Below are 23,503 nucleotides of genomic sequence, written 5' to 3'. Positions count from 1 at the left end.
ATATAGCAGGTAAGGAATCCAATAATAACCCCAAACTCCTCTACCTTCCCCCTTCCAACGAAACTTCAACAACCTCTCCCACTTGGGCACCACCTCCACCTATTCCACTAACAACCAGCTTCCTCTCCTGACACCTCACTTGACTTAAACCCTAGATACACTTCAGCAACCACATTCTGTGCAGTTCCATGCCCTCTATTCATCACAGCTTAAGGCAAACAGAATTTTAAAGCTACATTGATATGCTAATTATTTGTCAGAATGCCAATTACTTACTTATGAAGTTTTATATATAACGCATACATACTAAGACTGAGCAGCAGGGCCGCCTCTGTTAAAACAGTGGCCCCCAGGATAAAACTGCCTTTCTGAAGGGTTACTTTACCATGGAGTAAGGCTGAATGCTGAGCGTCTACTCCACTTTTACTTGGGATGAAGTCCAATTACTCTGGTGTAAATGCACTGTCTGTCCACCCGCTTGGGCAAAAAGAAACATGACTCAGGATTGATCACATCCCAGATGAGCGTCCTAACCTCTGGGCCATCTCCTCTCTCCCCAGTTCTGATGAGAAATTGTAACCTGGGCTTGAGATGCCTTTCCTGAAAAAGGTATAGTTCAAATTAACACATTTCCATGAACATTTTCAGTTTCAACAAATTAATACTTTCCACTAAAACAGCACTTGGTCTAACAGCAGGGTCCAACTCATTTGGCTCAGCAGCTAGATGAGTTGTATGAGACTGGTCTGCAGGCCTGATGTGGCATGCAAAGCCATATCATCCAGCCTGCAGGGACCCCCTAGAGGTTCAGAAATTTGGCAGGATGAACATGAAGCTGTGGCAATTAATGCTGCCGCCACTCATCCTGCTGCCAAATTTCAGGTCCTGTGTGGAGCCCTGTGGGCTGCATGATGCAGCTCCACAACCCAGATACAGGTAGCAGATGATACCTTGCTCACCCTTGGTACCCTGGCTGGACCCTACTGTTAGACCACCCACACTTTTCCAGTGCGTTTCAAAAATGTTCTTCTTCTTTAGGGATACGCTAATTATTTCTAGACATAGAATTAAACTACTAAGAACAATTTCAGGCCTCTCCAATAAATGGCACAGGATTTGACAAGATCGCCTTATGCAAGCCGAACATAGCAATAAATACTGACATACAACAGAGCAACCTATTGCCAGTGCAGCAAGTGAGTTTTAGGTCTGAGGTAGGAGATGTGCATGGATGGATCCAGGATTTTGAAAAGTGGGGTGCAGAATACATGAAAAATCATCACACGTGACATTTTCTCCAGTTCAAGAGAAACTAGAAGCTTTACTGATATCCTAAGTGCCTAAGGCCATATTATTAAGTTTAAGATCAGAGCGAACTACTGGAATGTGTATCAATTTGTGCTAGGTATATATATCAATTAAAAAAAACAAACAAACAAGACAAATAAAGTATATCATGTCATTAGTCCTGCAGTCACTATAGTTCAACATACTTGTCTTATCAGATTCACAAAACAAAATCTAGCCTTTCTGAATGTCATGGCAGTGCCTCAAATAGTTCACTGTCAGTCATTTCTAAATCTGAGTTAATATGACCACACCTGAGTTAAGGTTTTTAGCTAGAGCTCAAAAGAGTCTGTAGGGCTGTGAAATGGAAGAGACGTATTACCAGGAATGGCAAACAGACAGCAAAATGGCAGAAGAAAGAATAGCTTGAATAGTGGAAGATCAAGACCATAAAAGGGAGGAAGAATCCTTAACTCCTGGAATGGAGAGAGATTAGTAGGAATCAGGAAGAAGATAATGAGCCATGAAGTCACTTGACTATCCCATCACTGCCTGAACTGAAAGGCCGCTAACCCTCACAGGCAGTCGCTAACCTTCACAGGCAGTTGGCTTTAAAGTTTCGGTGAAGTTGAAATCAAAGGGGGGGGGAGGGGGCAAGTGAACCTTTACACCCACCCTGCTTCTCTCCATGGGTGTATGTATACACACCTGGGACCCCTGATCCATTGATTCGCAGCCAGGTCCCACACCACCCTAGGCTGCCTCAAAATGCTTTGCAAGGTGACGTGGGGTGTCTGTGCGGCTAGGTGCACACATGCAAGTCACACAACATAAAGAAGAAGACTTCCAACAGAAGCCAGCAGCATCAAGAGCTAGCTACACGTTTAAATGAAAGGTGGATGGAAATCAGCTGTAGAGCTGTAACACATTTCCAAGCACTAACTTTGTAGCCAGTAGGTTCTTTTTAATTTTGGAGGGTCCTTTTTATTGTGGGAGAATTGCTCGGCGTGTGTGGACAGTCTAAATTTACAGCACGCTTTACCAATGAATAGCACAAAGTTATTAGCATAATTCACTGGGGAATCGTGCCACAAACGTAGACCAACCACAGATACAGAGCCAGTCACATGCAGGGTGACTAACTTTTCAAAATGGAAAGGCAAGACATGTCTCTGCCTCTCCTCCCCACCACTTCCTGCCAGCAGCAGATCCAAGCAGAGCCCTAGTTCAGGGGCTCCCAGCCTTTTTTAGATCACGGACCAGCAAGCTGCAGCCCAGAAGCAACCGTGACCAGCAAACTGCAGTCTGAAAGTGACCAGTGTACCACGGAGCGGCAGCCTACTTTTTTGTATACTCGGTTGGATGCCTTTCCGCAGTATGCCGGTCATTCCTGGACTCCCAGTCCGGCAGCCAAACCGCTGCACCGGGCTGCGGCCCGGGGGTTAGGAACCTCTGCCCTAGTCACATGTGCCACAATCAGAGCCGAGCCCCGCTCTGAGGACGGGAGCGGCCTGAACGCGGCGAAGCCCAGAGGCTGGTGGGCAGCACCCGGCCGCCTCCCCCTCCTCACCCTGCGTCAAGTCCTCGTCAGGGTCCACCTCGGGGCAGCGGGGGAAGCCAGGGGGCAAAGCTGGCCCGATCAGCTCCCGGGCCATAGCAGAGGCGCTTGCGCAACTCAACAAGACTCCGCCGCGCTTCCGGCGCCGTCCGATGACGTTGCTAGCTGCCCATTGGCCGGCTCTGCGCCACGAGGGAGGGGAACGTGGTGTTTACAGCGGGCCCGGAAGTGACGGGCAACGTGGTAGCCTTCGAGGCGGCACATGTGGAGGCAGCGACAGGGATCGTGCCCGACATGAACCCGTTCGCTTGGTATCCGCCGCCGCCGCCACCCCCCATGTTCTGCGCGCCGCCTGCCTGGGATCCTGGCTTCTGGGGGCCGCCCGCCGACTTCGGGCCGCCCGGCGCCTGGTACCAGCCCCCGCCGGCGCCCGGCTATGGGGAGCAGCACCAGGGCCCGCCCGCAGGTACGCGGCAGTGCTGAGACACTTGGAGCCGCTGCCCGTACACCCTCCTGCGAGCTCCGGCTGCCTCAGTTACAGAGGCCGGGGGTGGCCCGTGGATGGGACGGATGTGGCTGATCCCGCCAGGGGCAGAGAGCAGGTTGGGAAGGGGGTTGGAGCAGCGCTTGGGCTGATTGGTGGCAAGGCCTATGCCTGGGGTGTGCTAGTGCTTCTGCTGGGGCTTAAATCTCGAGGTTCCTGGTTGGAGGGTCTTGCTTCTCTGCTCAGAGAAGGAATTTTACCCCAGGGTCAGATTGGTACGGGCTGTGGGGGGTTTTGCCCTGCTCTCTAATGTGGGGTGTGGACCTCTCTACCCAGGGTCTCTCAAGTTCATATTAGCAGCCTTTTACAGAAGTAGGGTGTTGGCTGCTGCGGCCCCCCTGCTTTACCTGTGGCAGGTTAGGGTGTGATGTCTTGTGTTGCATAAAGGTTGGCAGTAGTTTTTCGAAGAGATTAGTTTACATATTTGTTTAGGTTAAATTTTAGGTGGGGATGATCCTGCCTTAGGTGGGGGGGGGTTGACTTCTGGAGATACCTTCAAATCCACTTGCTCTGCAGTTCTATGGAAAGGTTGGCTCCAATAACTAAGGTTAAAGGTTTTCAACCTGTAGCCCTGGGAGTCTGTACAATATTTGAAAGGGATCTGCAGAAGATGACTACGATCAATCAGAAGTGTGCGAATACCCATGCTTACGATTCAAAGCAGTCCACACCCCCTCAAATTTTTTTTAAGGGTCTGCAAATAAAAAAAAAAAAAGGTTGAAAAGCACTAACTTAGGCTGTGCACTCTTTTTCCATTCCCTCTTCCCTCGAATATAATCCTGGTGGAAGTAGGGTATATTTTCACATTGCATTTTTAGTTTATAATTGTTTTTTTTAATTGTCTTTTTGGTAACTGATGTTGTTGAAGGTGGGAGCTGCCATTTTGCCTCAGAATGGCAAGCTGAGCAAACACCCCCATATGACAGACGTTCTGGCAGTGGAAACTACAAACAGAAGGTACTTACTATAATTGTTATGTGGAGCATGCAGCTTCAGCTGTAGTTTTAGTACAGAGTACTCTCAATTGAAACGCATGGCGCATACACCATGATGTGTCTATAAGCCTAAATTCAGTATCCTGGGGTGCTTTTTTTATTGTTGAGTTGGGCTGGCCTCCTGCAAGAATCTTTTTCTCATGGTTTATTTGACATCTTCAGTCTACCTAGATATTCAAAGCTTGGGATGGGTTGGCAGCGTTAGTGCTTAAAAAAAAAAAAAAAAAGTAAATGGAACCTATTTGACTTAAAAGCTGAGAGACATGGAATATGGTAGTTTGATTTAAAATTACTTTTCAGACTAGGCTGCATTTGGAGTATTGAAATTCCAATTGATATAAAATATTTTCAATACTTTCTTCACTGCATGTTGCTTTATTTAAAATAAGAGCCAATATTTTTAATCAGTTTCTTTAATCTTGTCCCCTTTTCTCTTTTGGCAGAACAAAAAGAAGAAAGAACCAGATTTTGCTCATTATTGTGATACATGTGATCGTGGCTTTAAAAACGAAGAAAAGTATGATGAACACATTGCACAGCACACACAGGTTAGGTTTGTTTATTTTTAGAAAGTCTATATTAAAGTAACATTTTTGGCCTTCTTTCGACTTTTCTTTCATTTTGGCCTTTGGTTTTATAACCACAGCGTAGTTTGTCATGGTCAGTGTCCAAACGGAAGATCTCTAGAGGGAATCTATGTTCTACAAGGATGGTATCAGTTGGTAATATTTACATTGGAATCAGCACTTTGTCTTAGATCCCAGTTAAGGTAAAGGAATATAGTGCTAGTACTCTTAATTAGAATCCTTTTTGATTAAGAGGTAGAGGTAAGGTCTCAGTTAAATCTGTAGCCTTTGCCTGTAGTTGCATGGGATTGGCTGTTGGTGACCCTGACGCTGAAAGCATATCTGAGTTTGAAAACTGCCTGAAATATTAGGGGATTTTCTACTCCAGATCTGAGCTAAATGCAGTTTTTCCATCCTGTTGTTCCATCCAGTGTCCCACAGTTCTTCTATTGAAAACAGTTCCACAATAGGAGTAATTCTTAGGTGGCATTTGCTCTACTTCTATCACTTCAAGCAAGAAATTGTAGTGAAGTTCTTCCTTGCTGGTCGCTGAGAGTTGTAATCTGAATTTTAACAGGTATTTAGTTTCCCTTAATAAAGACCAGGGGCAATGTAGACTTTGTACCTAATAGTTCAAAAGATCGTGTAGCTTAATAGTGTGTAGCTAGTGGCTTTGTATGCTTTAAACATTTCCGGGTTAAGTTTAACTTTGGGGAAATTTGATTTCTTCTCTGTCCTTTTGTTATATAACACTTGTGAAATAATAATAATAATAATAGTACCTTTTGCTTACAGAGTGCTATGGATCAGTTCATTAGCACTGTCAGTCCTCAAATGGAAAGAATTTTGTTTTGAAAAACACTGTGGGGAGGTGTAATGGAGAGCCAGAAGACTTGTTACTTAAGGAGAAAGCAGTACCAGCCAGAGCTGGCTGCAAGGAAAATAAGCAGCCAGGGGAAGAGGCAGAGGCTAGGAGTGCCTATCACAGCTGCTTACTCTGTGATAATCTAGCAGGGAAGAATCCTGCTTGGGAAGCATGGGCCCTGCTGCAGCAGCAAGGCCAGGAGCGGTGAGCTGCATTGGAGCCTTGTCAGCAAGCTTACTAGGGAAGCACATGTGGCAGCTCAGGGAGCCACATGACCAAATGGAGCATGGCTTCCAGCCATATAAACCTAGGCCTGAATCAGAGCAGGCAGTCTGGCCCCGGAGGCTGCAGTGGAAGGAACTCCAGAGCAGGAGGAGCCAGGTGAAACCCTACCTGGCACAAGTGCTACCTTGGGGAAAGACTGATTGGACAGAAAACACATGCAAGGCATGGGCATGGTATAAAGGGTGGTTGGAGCCACATAATTAGGCCTTAAGGCTTACAAGTGCCCTGGGGCTTGGGTGGACTGAGTGCCTGCTCAGCAAGGGCAGGAATGAGACCAGTGGAGTCCTGGAGGAACTTGCTGGCTGTTAGAGGTACTGGGGCTTACTCTAGGACCCATTAGGCAGCCTCCCTTCCAATGAGACAGTTACACCAAAGGTGTGGTGTGTGAGTGAGGAGGGGGAAGCACCTTGGAGCTGGAGCAGGGTATAGGTTACATGACCACCAAGGGATGCTCCAGTCACCCGTGGAGCACGAACCTGGTTATATGAGCAGGGAGGAATCCACTATTTTGATGGAAAAAAACCCAAACCACACAATAAAACAGAAAGATGCTCCTGGTAATGGGTCTCCCAACACAAGTGAGGCCTCCTACCAAAAGCATCTTCATCTGTGTCTGGAACAGTTGAACTGTTTTCAGAGAGAGGACTTTCCATTTTTTTGCTGACTTTAGCAAAGGTGGTTTGAAAATAAAATAGTAAATATAGTGCATAGCTTTCAGTCAGTTTAGGAATGACTTTTTTGAAGCTGTACCAATTGGAACTTTATACAGTTCTCTCTCTTAGTGCTCCTGGCCAGGGCTGTCCTACTTTCAGGGAGTCAGGAATTTGAATGCTGCACCAGATCCCCTGCATTGTGCTCTGTGGCCCCTTGCTACATGGCAGGTGCCCCTTTGTTGCCATAAACTTGTACTGTGCAGGGTTGCCAGGTGCTCCTAAGCTCCTCTGCCACTGACTTCTTTGGCCTTGCATGCTGTGCTGCCTCCAAGGTCAGAGGCAGGAAGCAAGAGGGAAGGGGGAACCCAGAGACCCCAGCAACAGGAGGAGGAGAGTGGTGTGGGTACAGTGTCCAGACTGTGCGCCCAGGGGCTGCAGGTCAACCCCTAGTGGTCCCCATGCAGCCTGCAATTGGACAGTCCTACTTTATGCAAAGTATTACATGGCTACATAGTGGCTGAGATATATTAATGGTTAGTTCTATTAGTATGGAACAGCGGTGAAATTTGTAGTTGACTTATAAGTTCTTTTTCACACAGTGCATAACTAAAGTGTGGAACTCATTGCCACAACATTTTGTGGCAAGCTGACAGTTTAACCAGATTAAAAAAGGATTTTATGAATTCTAGGAGAAGTGAATAATAGCTATTGAGCATGGGAGTTAATGGCTTAGCCTCTGAATTGGAACTTCCTAGTCCTTAAATGACGGAAGATGCAAGTAGGAAGGGAACAATGGAAAAAACCCTGTTCATTCTCCCTTTAACCATTTGCTGTCTGCCACTGTGTGACACAAAACACTGGGAAAGATGAAGCTATATCTGACACAGTAAAAAGCAGTTCTTTTGCTCTTGTGAATTGCCTAATATAATTAAATGCAAACTCAAATATTAAATACACTTTTTCTTATTTTGCAGTGCCCAGAAGAGGGTTGCAGTTTTCGTGCGCATGAGAAGTTAGTTCAGATGCATTGGAAGAATGTAGGTATCTGAGACGGCTTCAGAACTTTAATTCCTGTTGAAGTCCACAGTGAAGAATCTGCTATTCCTTTCTCTCAGTCTTAAGCTTTTTTTTATATGCCTCTGGAAAGACAGAATCCTTAAAATTTGACCCTCAGTTCCATGTTAAACATGAAAATCATGTAAATAAAAATGAGAATTGCCCTGTATTGTCCTAGAAAATAAGTGATGAAAATGAGCTTCATTCAAGCTCAGGGATATCTTGGTTGAAAAAGATGCAGTTTTTTCTTTTGTGTAATCAGATGTTCTCTTTGCATATTTTTTAAATACTTCTGAAACCATTAACTCCCTAGATGCATGCTCCTGGTGTTAAAAGAATTAAATTGGATACTCCAGAGGAGATCGCTAAGTGGAGAGAGGAAAGAAAAAAGTGAGTAGCATTTCAGAAACTAATTGCATTGCAAAAGATGGCATTCTTCCATCATCACTTCTCCCTTAATCTTTATAGTTTTCTCTTTGTGTTCTTAGATTTTAGGTGAATTAGTTTTGCAACACTTATTGAAAATCACTCAAAGTGTTAAATTTAGAAGCTGGAATAAGTAGTAGTCAGTCAAATTCCTGAATCAGGAGCGTGCATTGTACAAAGAAATGAGAAGAAATTTGACATAAATTACTGCTAAAATTTGATGAGATGATTGGCTTGTTTTAGAATTTTAAAATTTCAGTTTAGGAAGGGTAGAATAGGTAAAAATGATGTACCTGCTTGTTCTACTATTGGGCACCGTTGCTTGCTTTATAGTTATTGGTAGCTTGAAACCCAAGGATCTTCAGTACATGTTGCTTAATATATAACCAAAGCCCAGTAGAGAGGAACCAGTGATCTATTGCAGACACCAAATAGGAAAACTCCATGAGCTACTCTCTGAGTACTTGTTTGTAGTGTCAAAAAAAACCCCCAAACTGAAAACCTGTTGTGTTATGGGATCAGAAGAGGCTTCAGTTTTATAGATGTATACCTGAGGCCCCATGCAGCTGGCAGTAAAATGTTAGTGTCTAAAAATAATTTATCTAAAGATTGTTTTGTCATTTACCAGTGAGTAGTAGCTCTGTTCTGGACCTCAGTACCATGGCAGAAGTTGAAGTTATTTTGGTACTGGGAGTTAATGGTTGCCTTAAGGAGCAGTGATCTTGTCCTGATCGCATTCAGTATAGTCAGAGAGGATACTTTCAACTGATAATATATATACTCAAAATTGGTTCTTTTGAAACATTTTATGTTTTCATTTTAAAAGGTAGAAGCAAAATGGAGTGGAATGAAAAACTTTCACTGAAATATGGGAATACAATCTAGGAGATTTGGGTAATTTAGATCAAATTCACTAGTGAGAGTTTATCATCTGGTTTATCAAAAGAACATCAAGAAGTGATTTGATTACTTACTCCTTCCTGAGCAAAGATTACTAGAAACTAATAGGCTTCCCTTTAGTGGAGAAGGGCTATCACCATTGGGCCTATGTTTTTTTTTTTTTTGCCAAAGGCAGATAAATTCAATTTAGAAATTGGGCACAATTTCCCATTGGAGCACACAGCTAAATATAAGAAAAAGCTGCCAATGAAAGTGGTGAGTTTCTCCCTCTAGATATTTTCAAATTAAGATTGGCTGCCTTTTTGGTATTTATGCTTTAGTCCAACAGAGTTACTAGCCTTTATACAGGGATAATAACTGAGTGAAATGTAAGGATCTGTTATAAACAGGAAGTCTGTCTTCTTGTAATTTCACCTTGCCTTAAACGCTCTCCCATCTCAAGTTGAAAAGTTTTTTTTGCATTGGATACTGTAAAGCTACAAGAATCTGAAAATGAGGGACCTCCTTATTATGATGATGGTCAAGCATTGAAATAAGCTACCTAGAGAAGTTGTGGAATCTCCATCCCTAGAAATTTTCAAGAGGCAGTTGGACAGACACTTGGCTTGGGTGGTTTAATCGGGGATGATGCTGCAGTGAGCAGGAGCCTGGACTAGATAACTTGTGAGGTCCCTTCCAGTCCTATCGTCTTGTGATCTTAAAATGGGATGTTAACAGCAGCTATAGGACATCTTCCAGAATTTCACAGCTTATTCCAGTAGACTGGATAACGGGATGTAACGTCTTTGCTAAACCTTGTTGTAGATGTCATACCGTGAGCGTGCATATCTGCACTCTCTGACTCAGAATGTGTGCTGTTAAATACCTCTGTGCTATGAAGGAAAAAAAAAAGTTTCCCTTTCCCTATTTGGAATCATCTAAAACACTTGAGAGAGAAGTAAAAACACTGCTGATGTATAAGCCTTTTCTGCGATTTAATATGCTCTCAGGGAAGCTGTAAAATGAAGTGCAATGCAAAACTGCATAAAAAGATGCTGCTAATTGCGGCCTGATGTTACTAACCCGTTTAGCTGTTCAAAGCTACAAGCTGCATACAAATGAGGACCAAGTCTCAAGGAGAAAGAAACCTAAACGATCTTTTACACGGATCAATCAAATGTAACCTGTGTAGCTGTTCAAAGATAAAACAGGTTATGTTTGATTGATCTGTGTAAAAGATCGTTTAGGTTTCTTCTCCTTGAGACTTGGCCCTCATTTGTATATACAGCTATTTTAAAAAAATGTAGAATGAGAGTGAGTGAGTGATTTATTGGTGATGCTGTAAAGCACTGTGTGAGAACTGGGTCTCCTACCTTGTCCTCTCTCTCAAATAAATTCAGAAATAAACTAACAGTACTTTCTGCAGCCAAGTTGCTATGGGCTAAGATCTTACCAGAATTCAAGCCTGCTCATTACTTGAGTGGGAGTTTTCCAGGCTAGTCCACAGAACCCAGCTTGTGGTTGTAGTCTTGTGCAAAATTTTCTGTAGAAGATCCTGTACACAGGGCTCCTAATTCCTTATTCTTGAAAACCATGTTGTAGTCATATTGAGGGTCCTCTTTTTTTTTCCAGATTTTTGTTGTCATTAAAACTCTTCATAGTAGCGGCAAAGCAGTTTTGAAAAAACTGTTAGTTTGGAATTGGAAATGGGTACCAGAGGACTGGAAAAGGGTTAACATAGCTTTCCTCTTTTGTGAAAAGGAGGACCTTGGGAATTATACACAAGTTAGCCTCACTTCAGTACCTGGGAAGTTACTGGAACATGTTATATTGAAGTCCATTTACAAGCATGTGGTGGAGGAAAGGCTGATCACGAGTAGTCAGCATGGATTTATGAAGAACAGATCATGCTAAACAAGTTTGATCTTTGATGCAATTATTGCCCTTGCCTGTTTCCTGTGACTCTGTAAATATTATTGCCAAGGGCTCAGAAATCTCATTTGCCAGTTCTTTCAGTATCCTGGGGTAAAGTTCTTCAGTTCCCACTGACTTGAATTTATTCAGACCCATCAAAAGTTCTCTTACTGTTTTCTTCTGTTATCTCAGTCCTTGGCTTGTCCCCTTCTTTATCCAAATAATCCTTATGAGCTGTTTGGCTGCAGCTTAATTTGTGTGTGTGTGTGAAGTGCTAGGTAAAGTACATGTAGAGCAGTTCTGTTGTATTGTGAGTGTCTACAGAGACACAGGGCTAAAGTGTCAGAGTCAAGGTGGCTGCTTTAATGGAGTCCTAAAGACAATACTGGCATGTGTTTGCTTGAGAGAGTGCGGAAGTTATCCCCTCTTGCTTCCTGCTGCTTCCCTGAACCTGCTTTCATAGAAGGGTGCAGTTTCAGGGAAGTGGCATGGATGGAGGTGATATCTTTTTATTAGACCAACAAGACTTTTGCAATTTTTTTAATTCTTAAATTCCTTTAATTTTTAAAGATTTTTGCAAAAATCTTGTTGGTCTAATAAAAGATATCACCTCTGTCCGTGAGCCCTGATTGCTTTGTGCCTATACAGGCAGGACAAAGGAAAAGTTTCTGTTTATACCCACAGCCTTGGCCTGCCAACTGTCCGGTTCAATTTTTATAATTTGCCATAATCTTAAATTGGGTTTTTTTTGTTCTTTTTTAAATAAATACCGGGGTAAGCAACCTACATCTCGCAAAGATCCAGTTCAGCACAAGGGAATTGATAGCTTTGGAGCCGCCTCCTGCTCTGTCACATCTCTATTGCCCTCATTGCAGAGGAACTGAGTATCTGCTGTGAGGGTGAGGGCTGACAGCTGGTTGCTCAGTGTGATGGTGGCAGTGGGGACAGCTTTATGACCCACAGCTGGGTTGCCAGCCCAGGCTAGCAAAAGGTTTCCAATCCCTGACATAGTGCATGCTCTAGTAGCAACAGTCTATTTTCCTGATGCTGTTGTTAACCAGAAAAAGATTATCTAGACTATTGTCTTGTGGCAGCTGGTGTGAAACCCAAAGTTTCCTTTTCTCTCTTAGAAATTCAAAAGTTGTTTTTTGACTTCTTTAAACTTGTCTAGAATTTGATGTTGATGGGTTAAAAAAAACAAAACAAAACACTTTTAGAGAGCCCTTAATCCCAGGCTTATAATCAATGTTGAATTTAGCAAGACATAGCTTCAGTCCATAGCTAGCTTTATATACTGCTAGACTAGTTCCCATTAAAAATTCAACATAGTTGAAAATTACTGTTTAGCTTTTCATGTGCCCTGATGCTGTATGCGTGTGTTTTGATGGGGGTTATAGTGATCAGTCTTCTTGTTTGGGATATTTGTGTAAGAATTCCCAACTTTTGCTGATAACCATACAGTTTGCTCATATGATGAAATTCATGTTTTGCTTGTAGCTATATCTGACCTTCCCGAAAATAGTTATAGAAGATCAAACAGCAAAGTACTGACCAGCACCTCTTGTAAGAAATAAGTTTCATGGTTTGTAGGGTTGGAAGAGACCTGAGCAGATAATCAAGTCCAACCCCCTGCCATAGTTTATCCAGGAGACTTTTGCTTTCAGTGAGCCATGGGGCCTTTTGTGCCCTCTTGCCCCCTTTGATCCTTGTTGGGATTACCTTCCTTTGGGCTTGGAGGATCATCTCCTTAAGGAATGACCACTCCGCTCATTGCTTTGACCAGTGTTTTAAGGCCTATTACATCTGAGTTCCTGCAAAATTCCTGCATGAATCATCATACTAAAATATATGGAAATGAACCTTTTGACCAATAAAAATCAAAAGGATTAATGAAGTTGTAGAAGTAGCCGAATCTAACAGAATCCTCTAAAGCTAAGTCCACTAGGTGGTGTGGTTCTGTAGTTCATTTTGGTGCTTTTATGTCCTGTGTGGACATCTTGTTTAGTTATAATACATGGGTGCAGAATGACTGCCTAGGTGACTTCTGTTATTTTGGGGGTTTTTTGAAGTAAGGAATCTGTATGAAAGTCCTTAAAATATAGTTTTTGTGAAGCAATAAATTGAGCCTTCAGCAAAGTAACAATTTAGTAATGTGACTCAGCAACAAAGCTTCAGTAAACTTTGCATTGTAGCAAAAAAAGGATTCCAGAGGGAGCCTGAGCTGCTATGTTGTTTAGGTTTGTGGTGTTTGAAGGGGGCGTGTATTTACTGTCTGAAGTTTCTCTTGCAATTAAGGGAGCTAGTTTTTGTTTTTGTTTTTTTTTCAGGTCATAAATGGTCAGATCCTAAGCAAGCGGCGGCATTTTAATGCATTTAGCTCCGTGCTCAGGCTTTAATTGCTGTTTTAGTTCTTCTGTTGCTTATTCCTTCAGCATTCTGGTTATTTCCCAAGGTCATAACTACTTTTTTTAAATAGTTGCTCTTTTGAATGTATCCTAAAAATTCAGGAGTAAAAATGCATCTGTACCAAGAATATATAGGCACCTGCACTGGGGAAATTAACATCTTGGGGCATTTATACGTATACTTTTTTGTCCTATGATACACCAGAGATCCGCTGCTTCAGAGCAGACTCAATTAATCAAGTCTGCTCTGAACACGACCTGAGGCAAACTGTGCTGTGCCGTTGTATAAGCAGCAAAATGCGTATCAGCACGCAGAAAATGGCGGCAGTGCACTTTTGAACTAAAACATTGTCAATGTGTTTTAGTTCAAAAATGCATCACTGCCATTTTCTCAGCTTTTTGCATTTTGCTGCTTGGACAACTGCAAACGTCACAGTGCCCAGTGCTTTTCAAAGTGCCTAGTGCTGTGGTGCTTGCATGTGTAAAAATACCCTTAGTTTCTGTTTGCCCAGAAACCAGTTCTTTATCCTTGCAGTGTTACTTTGAATTGCTGTGGTGTCTGTGGCCTTTGTATTTAATGTAAAGAGCTGATAATTCTCAAGTAACCTGTGAGTCCCTTCCTGTCCAGAGAAACTTTAAAATTAGGCAGTATAGTGAGATGGTTCCCAGGTCCTCATTGCCCTAGTATATTAACAGATGATGCCAGTAGCCATTCATGAGCTGTGTAGACTCACTTTATCACCAAAACTGATGTGGTCCTGCCCCCTCCTCTTCCCCAGCAAGTAGGCTAGTCTCTTGCTTTTTAGTCTTGTAAATAGTGAGAAGAAATATAATGAGAACTGTTGACCAGCCACATACTTGTTGACATTCCACACTAATTATCACATAAGGCACAGTTCCTGTATTTCTTTGTCTGAAAAGAGCTCCTTCCCACAGAAATCTGTATCCTGTTTGTACATGGTGAATCTGACTACCCTATCTTCAGCTATCGCACTGCAAGTTATTGAGATAATTGCAGCCAGACACCCTTAGTGTGAAAATGGAATTCTTATGCCTGTCCTTTACAATGGCTTTTTATGCCTGAATAGGTTATCGAATTTGCCTTCTTTAACTATCTCCTGAACTCATTTGTTTTGCTTTTCCCTTACTTTGGTACGTCTCTTCTATATGTTGATGTAATCTTTGTAGAAGCTTCATTCATCTGGGCATTTATTGAATACATTCTGCTGGCTAAAAGATTTAGTGCATGGCTCTGTAGTAAAGGGGTAGGGCTGGGATTCAGAGTGACCTAGACAAATTGGAGGACTGCAATTTCCTGCGCTTAGGATGGAGCAATCCCATGCATCGGTACAAGCTGCCCTGCAGAAAAGGACGTGGAGGTTACAGTGGAGAAAAAACTGAATACGAGCCAGCAGTGTGCCTTTGTTGCCAAGAAGGCTAACAGCATACTGGGCTGCATTGGTAGAAGTGTTGCCAGTAGTCAAAGGGAAGTGATTATTCCCTACTATTCAGCACTGGTGAGGCCACATCTGGAGTACTGTGTTCAGCTTTGGACCCCCCCACTACCAAAAGGAAGTGGACAAATTGGAGAGAGTCCAGCGGAGGGCAACAAAAATGGTGAGGGGCTGGGGGATTTGACTTATGAGGAAAGACTGAACACCCCAGGGTGTTGTGGCAATCTGGGTACGAACCACTGGGATGGAGCAACATTGTCAACTCCACATGTTGGCCTGGTCAGTGCTGGTTAAGTTTATTCAACAGATACTACCTTTCTTCATCATAGGCATCTGGTTCAAGTTAGCAAAAAGCCAGCTTTTCTGTTGCATGAATATATTTACTTCCTTGAATGGTGGCAAATAGCACAACTGATAGACGTTTTCTGATATATAGCTATTGGAAAGATAGTAGCATGGATGCACTAGATGCACATCAGTTTCGGCAGTGATAAGAAATGAGAAATGGCAAACTGGAAGATGCATAACAGTTGCTTTTCTGCTGGGCTTTAGTTACCATTGCTTTTGATTACAGCAATGGCAGGAATAACTCCCATGGAAGGTATAGAATGTGATAAACATTAGGACTTCTGGAAGAAATACAATAAAAGTATATCTAAGCATGATTTGCAAAAACTTACCAGCCCCATTAAAAACCTTACCTTAGAAGGAATGAGCTTTGTAAAAATTTCTGTTGTTCTTTTTCACCTCGCCTCCTTTCTTGGCAGCTGTCTTGCCTCAGCTTGTTCTGCTAACATGTACTTTTGCTGCTACAAAACAGAGGAGGATGTGTGAGAAGATGAAATATTTAGCACAAAAAGCTGGCTGTTTTTGTGTTTTTTTGATAACTCTGCATGTGTAGCCGCTCTAGGCTGATGCTGCTCCTTTTTTAACAGACATTAATTATTAATAACTGGTATTACGTTCCTTAAGAACAGAATATATCCTTTTTTTCTTGGTATCTCAAAGTGCTTTACAAAGTGGTGGGGTCTCTACTGAAAGAGTAAGTTCTGATGGGTGAATAGAAGAGCCATTTGTAAGATCTCTTGCAATGATTCACATCAGACTTTGCATGTTAGAACTAGTGTACCATTTTCCTTAAGGAAGAACGGAGTCTGGGGTGATGCAAAGAAATAGCTTGTGAAACAGTTATAACTGTGGATATGCTTTGGTCTGCATGACTTATTCCAGTTTCAAGAAAAATTGCTAAAGAGGACAGAAATACTGGTGAAACTGAGGTCAGTGTGCAACCACAATACTGAATATTGCTTGAAAGGAAACATGTGCTTTCCTTACCTGTTGTCATAAAGGAGTCCTGTGTGTCTGGAGGCTCTCCTGATGAACTATGTTTTTTGTGTAGCAAAATCCAGCCTGAATGAGCAGAAAATCTTTCACATGAAGATGGGGTTATCTTGATAAATACGCACTGTGCCTGTGACAGTTGAATGTTTTGGTTGAAGAACTATTAATGGTTGTGGCAAAAGCGTGTCATGTTATGTAATGGCCTGGTGGAATCTGTAGATGTTATTGTTTTGGGATGTTTGTGTCTTTTTAGTTTGTGAGGTCATTAGATTGTCTAATAAAGCCATTGCACTTCAGTGTACCCTCTGTACCTGTGTACATATACAGGTGGGTGTATTTCCTCCCTCTCCGTTTCCAGTCCTGGTATGATGAGCAAACAGTCTGACTTTAAACTTGTCTTAAAGGTGTTTCACAGACACAAAAGATTAAACTGCATTCATTCATGTGGTGTGTATGTTGCAGGTATGGATTATGACGGGTGCAAACTAAACATTTACACTTTGTCTTTTTCTCTAGAAACTTTCCTACAGTGGCAAACATTGAAAAGAAGAAAGTATTGCAAAGAGAGAAAGAAGAGAGAGGTGAAGTGCTGACAACTCCACAATTTGGGTAAGCTTTTTCTGGCAGTATTTAACCTTCTAGTAATTGGTTAAAAGTCCACTCCTTTTCAAACATGCTGCAGAAGTGGTTGCAGCTTTTACTGGGCATTGTAACTTACTGTCCGCATATCCTTCGTTTTATTCAAGTTGCAAATTTTAATGTTGTTCACAGTACTGTGCAAACCTCTTTTGTGACTTAGCCAGTTGAAACGGTAATCATGTTACAGTCCTGATGTTCTGGGCAGATTGTGTTCCCTGGCTTAAGAAAACAAAATATCAAAGTAGTCTAAATTTTAAAACAAGAAGCTCAGTCACCGAATAATAAGCTACACTGTGTGCCTTTTGTTTCTTCTTGGATTCCTGTTGATCTTACCTGCAAACCCCTGGAAGTCACCATGCAGGCTTCTGTAGAGAGAGATTGGCTGTATCTTCCCACCTTTTTATTCTTTCTTTATTCTTAGAATGTACCCAATGCCCCAGCCTCTTGTTAATTGATCAGAACTAAGTAGGATCAGCAAAAGTGTTCCCAGCTCAAAATGCTAGAGCTTTTCCTGTTTCCATGTGGAGCATTTCTGCTGGTCTGCAGGGATGGACTCAGACTTATCTGTACTAAGAGAACTTGGTTCCATGTAAGCTCTTCTAATGTAGCTTGAATATGTTAATAGAAAGGGGAACCTTAACCTGGTTGTCTTAATTTGATATTTTATAGCAGTGCAGATAGTCCCAATGAAGACTAAACTGCAGAAGCTGCTCTGTCACACTTGCAGTATATCCCGGTCTGTCTTTGCTCATTTCTGCAGGGCTGTATAACAAAGGTTCCTACTTATTAAGGACTAAGGTGGCATTTTCCTTGTCTGGCTTATGTGAGATGGAATAAATTTAATGAACACTGGTAATAACACATTAGAAGTGAATATAAAGCTTGAATGCTTGGAAATGGAGGCCTAGAGAGGCTCATAACTAGAGGTTAAGGTGATCCCTGCTTGTCCAAGTAGTACAATCACTGGTGTCTAATGATTTTTTTTCTGATAGCACTTTTCTGACTGTTAGTGAGCTGTGACTCAGAAGGCAGCACCTAAAGGTCACTTGCCTTTCATGCCTAAGATTATCACATGTCAGTAGTTTTACTGCTAGAAAAGTGATTTAGAAAAACGATTCTTAAGCTGTTAGCTGTTCCATTTTTTGTTTTTACTTGGTGACCTCTATCTGCAATGCTGGTTTAGGTTAGAAATCTTTGTCCAAACTGCTAGCACTACAGACTCAATCTGCTGTCCAGAAAGCTGTCGTTTCTGCTTTGTATGTCAACAATAAAGATTCTGGAGTTGGTGCTTATGTAGAAAACTTACTGATGTGTCAGGCAAGCTAGAATGCAGCTTATTCTCTGGAACCTTGTGGCATTCAGGCAAACAGCAAACTAAGATTTTAAAAAGGATTAGGTAATTAACACTTCAGAGCCACTGTAGAAAAGTACTACTTAAGTGCCTTGCAAATGTTAATTTTTAACATTCCTGTCTATTAGATTAGAAAATACAAGAAACATATCCCTTAGTACTTAAATGCAGCCATTTGTAGGTGGACTGCAGTAGCCGGTTGGTACCATACTGAGTGCAACCATTTTGGACAAGAAGTAGAGAATGCATCTTTTAGTAGATCTATCAAAGGGGAAGGCAGAATGGAGGTTCTGCATTGGAATTGGACAACAGGTTTCTGATCTTGAGAATTGTCACAGGTTTTTAGTGTCCATAGATCAAAGACAGCAGCTGCCCCATCACAATGTTCTTTAACCTCCTGGTGTTGCATAATCCTCTTGTACAAAGTGCTGAACAAATGCATGGAAAACCTGTGCTTTATAGAAGTTACAGTTTAAAGACAAATTTGGAAGAAGGTAATATTCCCATTTTATCGATGGGGAGCAGATACACAGATGGATTAAGCAACTTGCCTGAAGTGTCATAGGAAATCTCCTATCAGAACTGAGAGTTTTGTTCTAATTCCCCTGAAACTACTCAGATTTTTTTTTTTTCCTTTTGGTTCCTGGCTTGGTATTGCACAACTGCCTGAGTATTACAAAGGGACCTCTCATTCACTGTATGTGCATTGATGAAAGGGAACTGAGCAAAATGAGCTGTCCGGCCCACTCTGGCGTGGAAGTTCTTGCATTCCTCTAAGGCAGTGGTGCTTAATCTTTTCTCCCCACCCTACCCCCGTGGGCCAGATGGGTGGTACCTGGTTTGTGCATGGGCTGGGTCTGGCTTGTGGTCCCAATCCAGCACCCTAGATGGGTGTCAGGGCCTCAGCTGGCAGTGCAGATGGGTGGGGAGCATCTCAGCCCCAACCCAGCCCTACAAGGGTAGCCTGGCCATGTAGGGGGGAAGAATGGGGCAAGGGGTCATGGCCTGGCCTTAACCCACTCCAGAGCTTGGGGTTTGGGCATTTGGCAGCAGTGGAGGGTGGCAATAATACCTGCTACCCCTCCCCCATTGCTAAATTTCCCAATTTGTGGTGAGCCCTGTGACCTGGATACCAAGATGCTGCCAGCCACGTTTCGCCAAATAATCGGAGGCTGAGCACCCCTGCTCTAAGTGTTTGGAGGTGCTGACGGTAGTTAATCTTTTGTCAATAACCAAAGTAACTCACTTGGAAGAAATGCTGTTCGTAGGCACAACTTACTATTTTTATACCTAATTTCTCACTGTAGCCACATTCAGATATGTGCAAAACATTTCACCATGTTCTCAAGCTTGTATTTTTTTTAGAGACCAGTTTTAGCTTTTGCTGGGATCTTCTGAGATTCCTCTTACAATATGGACTAATCCTTGTGATTCATAGAATTGGCTGTCCCCATAGTTTGCTTTCATTGAAAGCACTTCACGGTTCCCTGATTAGAACTTGAAACCTTCTGCTGTAAAGGAAGAGAACTTCCTTCTTCTCACTAATAGCCTATCTTTTATTTTCTACTTCCCCTTCCTTAAAATGCACACACTTTTGAAAGGAGACAAGTCCTCAGTGGATTAAGCTGACATAGCAGTTGGGCTGGTCTGATCTGTTTAAGAAATTAGGATTTTGCACAGCACTGTAACAATATATTCTAGAACTAACTAAAGGGGTGACTTCAGCTGAGGAAATGTGGTAGTAACAGATCTCTTCCTATCTCTTCTATTCTGCCTTTTGAGAATAGCCTTACTAAATGAGGGGAATATTGACTTTGATGTGGGATGAAGAATTGTTTCAGTCTTGGTGGCCATAAAACGTGCCCTCGTGCCTTGTTTTCATGTTGGTAGCCTGTTGAACTTTTTTCTCCTTCCATCATGTCTTAGTTCATTGGGCTAGTCACCAAGTAAAACTCCTAAACCACAAATAAAATGCTTTGAGGTTGATAATTGATATTCTAGTAAATTTATATTCAACTCCCAATATGCTGAGTTTTGGGGAAACTAAGTGCAGTGGCACATGAGAGGGGAAATTCACAGATTTTGTTGAAGTACAAGTTGTTCCTCTAATCTCTTGTTTCCTTTAGAACACAGTTCTTTCTTTGCTTTGATTTTGTTTTGTTTTCTTTCCTTCTCCTATACTGTTTGTATGAGATCTTTGCAATTCTTTCTGTCAGCAAAATGAAGGGTATGTGGAAAGCTCCTCAAGAAGAAAAACCTTCAGGGCAGCAGGAAAAACAGAAGGGAAAGCAGAAGCGTCAATTCTGGAAAAAGTTTAAGAAAAGTGGTGAAGATGCTTATGCATCACCACAGAAGGCACAAAGTGCAGCCAGTGGACCAGAAGACCATGCATTTCAGAAAGAACCTAAAAAACAGCCTGTTTCAGAGGCCCAGGCTTGTGCAAAGGATGTGGATCCACTTAGCATTCTGGCTAATAGTGATGCTGGTAAGAAAAACAGTCAAAGAAAATTGAGATCTTATTTTAAACATCACAGCTAGGGAAATTACTCTTGCTTTTCACCTGGGGCAGGGTGGCAATCTGTGGCCCACAGCCTGAATCCAGCCTGTGATGAGACTTGGATCCAGCTCACAGCAGGTTGGGGAATCAGCAGTATGGTCCAGCCAGAGCAGTAGAGGAGGCATCCCCAGGATCCTACTTCCTGCCCTCTTCCATCTGTTCCTTCCACAGGATCTGCTGATCATCACAGGAGGTGGAGGGGGTAGAAAGACGGTTAGGGTTGGGGCTGGGTCTCAAGCAGCAGCCCTTGCTGATAAAAAGTTTCCAACCCCTGATCTAGGTAACAGCTGCTTAGAAGAGCTGGAGGTCTGATCAGAACTTGTTTGCTGGGTTCTGAGAGAGCTTGCACTTATTAGGAAGACCCATGCTCACAGCAACAGTTGTAACACTTTCCTCTTGATTTGGCAGAGGGCAGCAGGGACAGCTTGCCACTCAACCACAAGTCTTCTCTTTGTCACTTTGCTACATTACTGGGGCTTTTCCTGCCCTGTGGTCATGCCAGCTTAAGCATCAATGGGTCATAAATTTGTGGCTGTCTGGTTGTTTTTATGTCCTTGTACTTTAAACCCTCATTAGGATTTCCTTTTGGATGGAAATTCCTGTTCAGATGCATCCTGGCTAGGAACATGAACTTTCTCAGGGAAAAAATGCAATATGAGCATTATGGAGGGTGAACTGTGCAGACTGAGTCAATGTATTAGAAGTCCTGGGCTCAGGAAATCTCTAGCTGAGCAGAATTAACCTGTTAGAGAGAAAATAATAGATCAAGATCTTTGGAGGTTCTGCTGACCTGTACCTGGTAATAAGAAAAGCTGAAACTTCTGGCTTCGTTGATATTTGAGATTTGAAGAAAAAAGAAATGTAGTAGGTAATGAAGAGAAGGAGTTTTAGAAAAATAAGGAGTGTAATTTGGAAAGAAATCAACAGATAAGATTCTAGTCAGAGGAAGCACCCTCAGTAATGCCAGTAGAGTCACAGATTTCAAGTACAGGCTAGTCTGACTATTCAGTAAACATACGTGTGAAAGAGACCATTCTCTGTACCTTTTTATTTTCCTAATATTTATAGCAATACAGATAAAAAGACTAAGTGCACATTTTGATTTTAAGAATTTCCTGAAAATCCAAGATGGCAGTCAAAGCAGAGGAGGGGGTTGGAGTATAGGAGGCAGGATGTCAAATGTGAACTCTACTGGTGTACATAAAGATATATGCTTAATACTTACAAGCTTTAAGCAAATAATGAACTATTAGCTGATAAGTAAAAATATATTTCTCCACACTAAAAAAGAACAGTCAAATTCTGTCCATTTTACACACAAGTGTTTCAACATTTAACAAATAGCTTTATGCTACCTGTAATTTCAAAAGATTAGGAAATACCTGTTTATTCAGATCTTGGAACCAAAAAAGCAAACCTTAAAAAGTGCTGTTTGGCCCAAAGATGCAATTTGCTCCTAATGTTAAATAAGATATTTCAGCAGAAGGTACTTCTGGAAATTACTGTAACATTGGAAATAAGTGTAACGGACATTTAACATGTGCAGTGCTGGTCTTTGATTTTTTTTTTTTCTTTTTTTAACTTAAAACCAACCTCTTCTTTTTTCCTGCCTTGAGTGCTGTGGCAATAACCAGTGACATTTCTTGCCTGCGCTTCTGTTTAGAAGAGCAGTTCAGTGAGTGGAATGCAACAGGAGAGGAATTAAGAAATTGAATCTGAGTTGTTTAAATTTAGATACTGCAATTCCTGCCTGGTAGTCAGGTTTTGGAAACCCTGCCAAGTAGAAGTTTGTGCGCAGTGTTACATGTTGCATGATAAATATTGCATAGTAGCTTAAAGGAATCGTGTCAAATTAAATGCACCCTAAAACCAACCGTTACAAAAATTATTTCTGAAAACTCCAAATAGGACTAGAAATGTTTGCACGCTGGAACTTGTTCTTGAAAACCATGAAATAGTCTTTACCGTGTTTTGAATCCCAAACTGCCGGACTGAGAGCCTAAAAGTTTAAGGATGAATGCAATATAAGGAAAAGTGACAAAACTTGATCTTAAAAAGTGTTTCCTGTAGGAGGGGAGCAGTATAACTTTTGAACTATATGGCTATTTATTCTGTCTGCACTGATATAGCACTCTTGGTATGGCATATAAATAGGTTTTTTGACAGTACAAGAAGCTTGAGCTCTGTCTCTTAAAATAATAAACATATGGGGAAAAACGTTTGGTATATTCCACTACTCCCATTTGATAGACTGTCAGACTGCTCAAATGTGGTTTTGGTTTCCTTCAGTTTTTGTATCCCACTGCAGGATAGAAATCCCAATAATTCAAGAGAATGAATGTTTTGTCAATTACTACTTGTCAGGATAGGATAGTAATGCTATATGTTGAAAAAAATCAACTAATTGTTTGAATATATTTTTCCACTTCTAGGTGGCAGGGTCATATTTAATTTGATCTATTGAAAATATTATTCAAGCAGTTTGTGCTTGCTGTTGAAGTTCCTATAAAGAAAGCCAAACCACTGAACAGGTACAACTCACTAAGCACCTGGATCTAGAGTTTCTTGGACTGTCAAGCCTGCTTTTGTCAGCAGTAGCTCTTTTGCAGACAGAATATATTTTTCACCTCAGTTTAATAAAGCACTTCATTTGAAGTGGAGAAACTAGCTGGGAGGTGAAGAAACGGGAAAATTTTGTTTTCATAGTTTCTAGGGTCGGAAGGGACCT

The 23,503-nt window shown here is 41.9% G+C and overlaps 2 protein-coding genes across 5 annotated transcripts in view; one reads left to right on the top strand and one right to left on the bottom strand.

The window, feature by feature from the left end:
- The window catches only part of GPALPP1 (GPALPP motifs containing 1), a 30,168-nt gene extending 27,178 nt beyond the window's left edge, over positions 1-2,990 (bottom strand). For 3 of the 4 annotated variants that reach the window (XM_019529893.1, XM_019529892.1, XM_019529891.1), the window contains exon 1: positions 2,858-2,990. In XM_019529893.1, coding sequence (XP_019385438.1) covers positions 2,858-2,942 — 85 coding nt within the window. In that variant the 5' untranslated portion in view covers positions 2,943-2,990. The remainder of the gene's footprint in view (positions 1-2,857) is intronic. The other variant, XM_019529894.1, reaches the window with a different exon arrangement.
- Positions 2,991-3,085: 95 nt separating this feature from the next.
- Positions 3,086-23,503, top strand: part of NUFIP1 (NUFIP1, FMR1 interacting protein 1) — a 32,638-nt gene continuing 12,220 nt past the window's right edge. Inside the window, exons 1-7 of the mRNA XM_019529890.1 lie at positions 3,086-3,311; positions 4,258-4,346; positions 4,828-4,932; positions 7,728-7,790; positions 8,123-8,199; positions 16,745-16,837; positions 20,435-20,703. Of these exons, the coding sequence (XP_019385435.1) occupies positions 3,140-3,311; positions 4,258-4,346; positions 4,828-4,932; positions 7,728-7,790; positions 8,123-8,199; positions 16,745-16,837; positions 20,435-20,703 (868 nt within the window). The 5' untranslated portion in view covers positions 3,086-3,139. The remainder of the gene's footprint in view (positions 3,312-4,257; positions 4,347-4,827; positions 4,933-7,727; positions 7,791-8,122; positions 8,200-16,744; positions 16,838-20,434; positions 20,704-23,503) is intronic.

The sequence above is a fragment of the Crocodylus porosus genome, unplaced genomic scaffold (genome assembly GCF_001723895.1).
Source record: "Crocodylus porosus isolate Cpor-Errol unplaced genomic scaffold, CroPor_comp1, whole genome shotgun sequence".
In the NCBI taxonomy this organism is placed as follows: domain Eukaryota; kingdom Metazoa; phylum Chordata; order Crocodylia; family Crocodylidae; genus Crocodylus; species Crocodylus porosus.
Note: the sequence above shows the minus strand (reverse complement) of the source record. Positions and strands in the feature narration are given on the sequence as shown.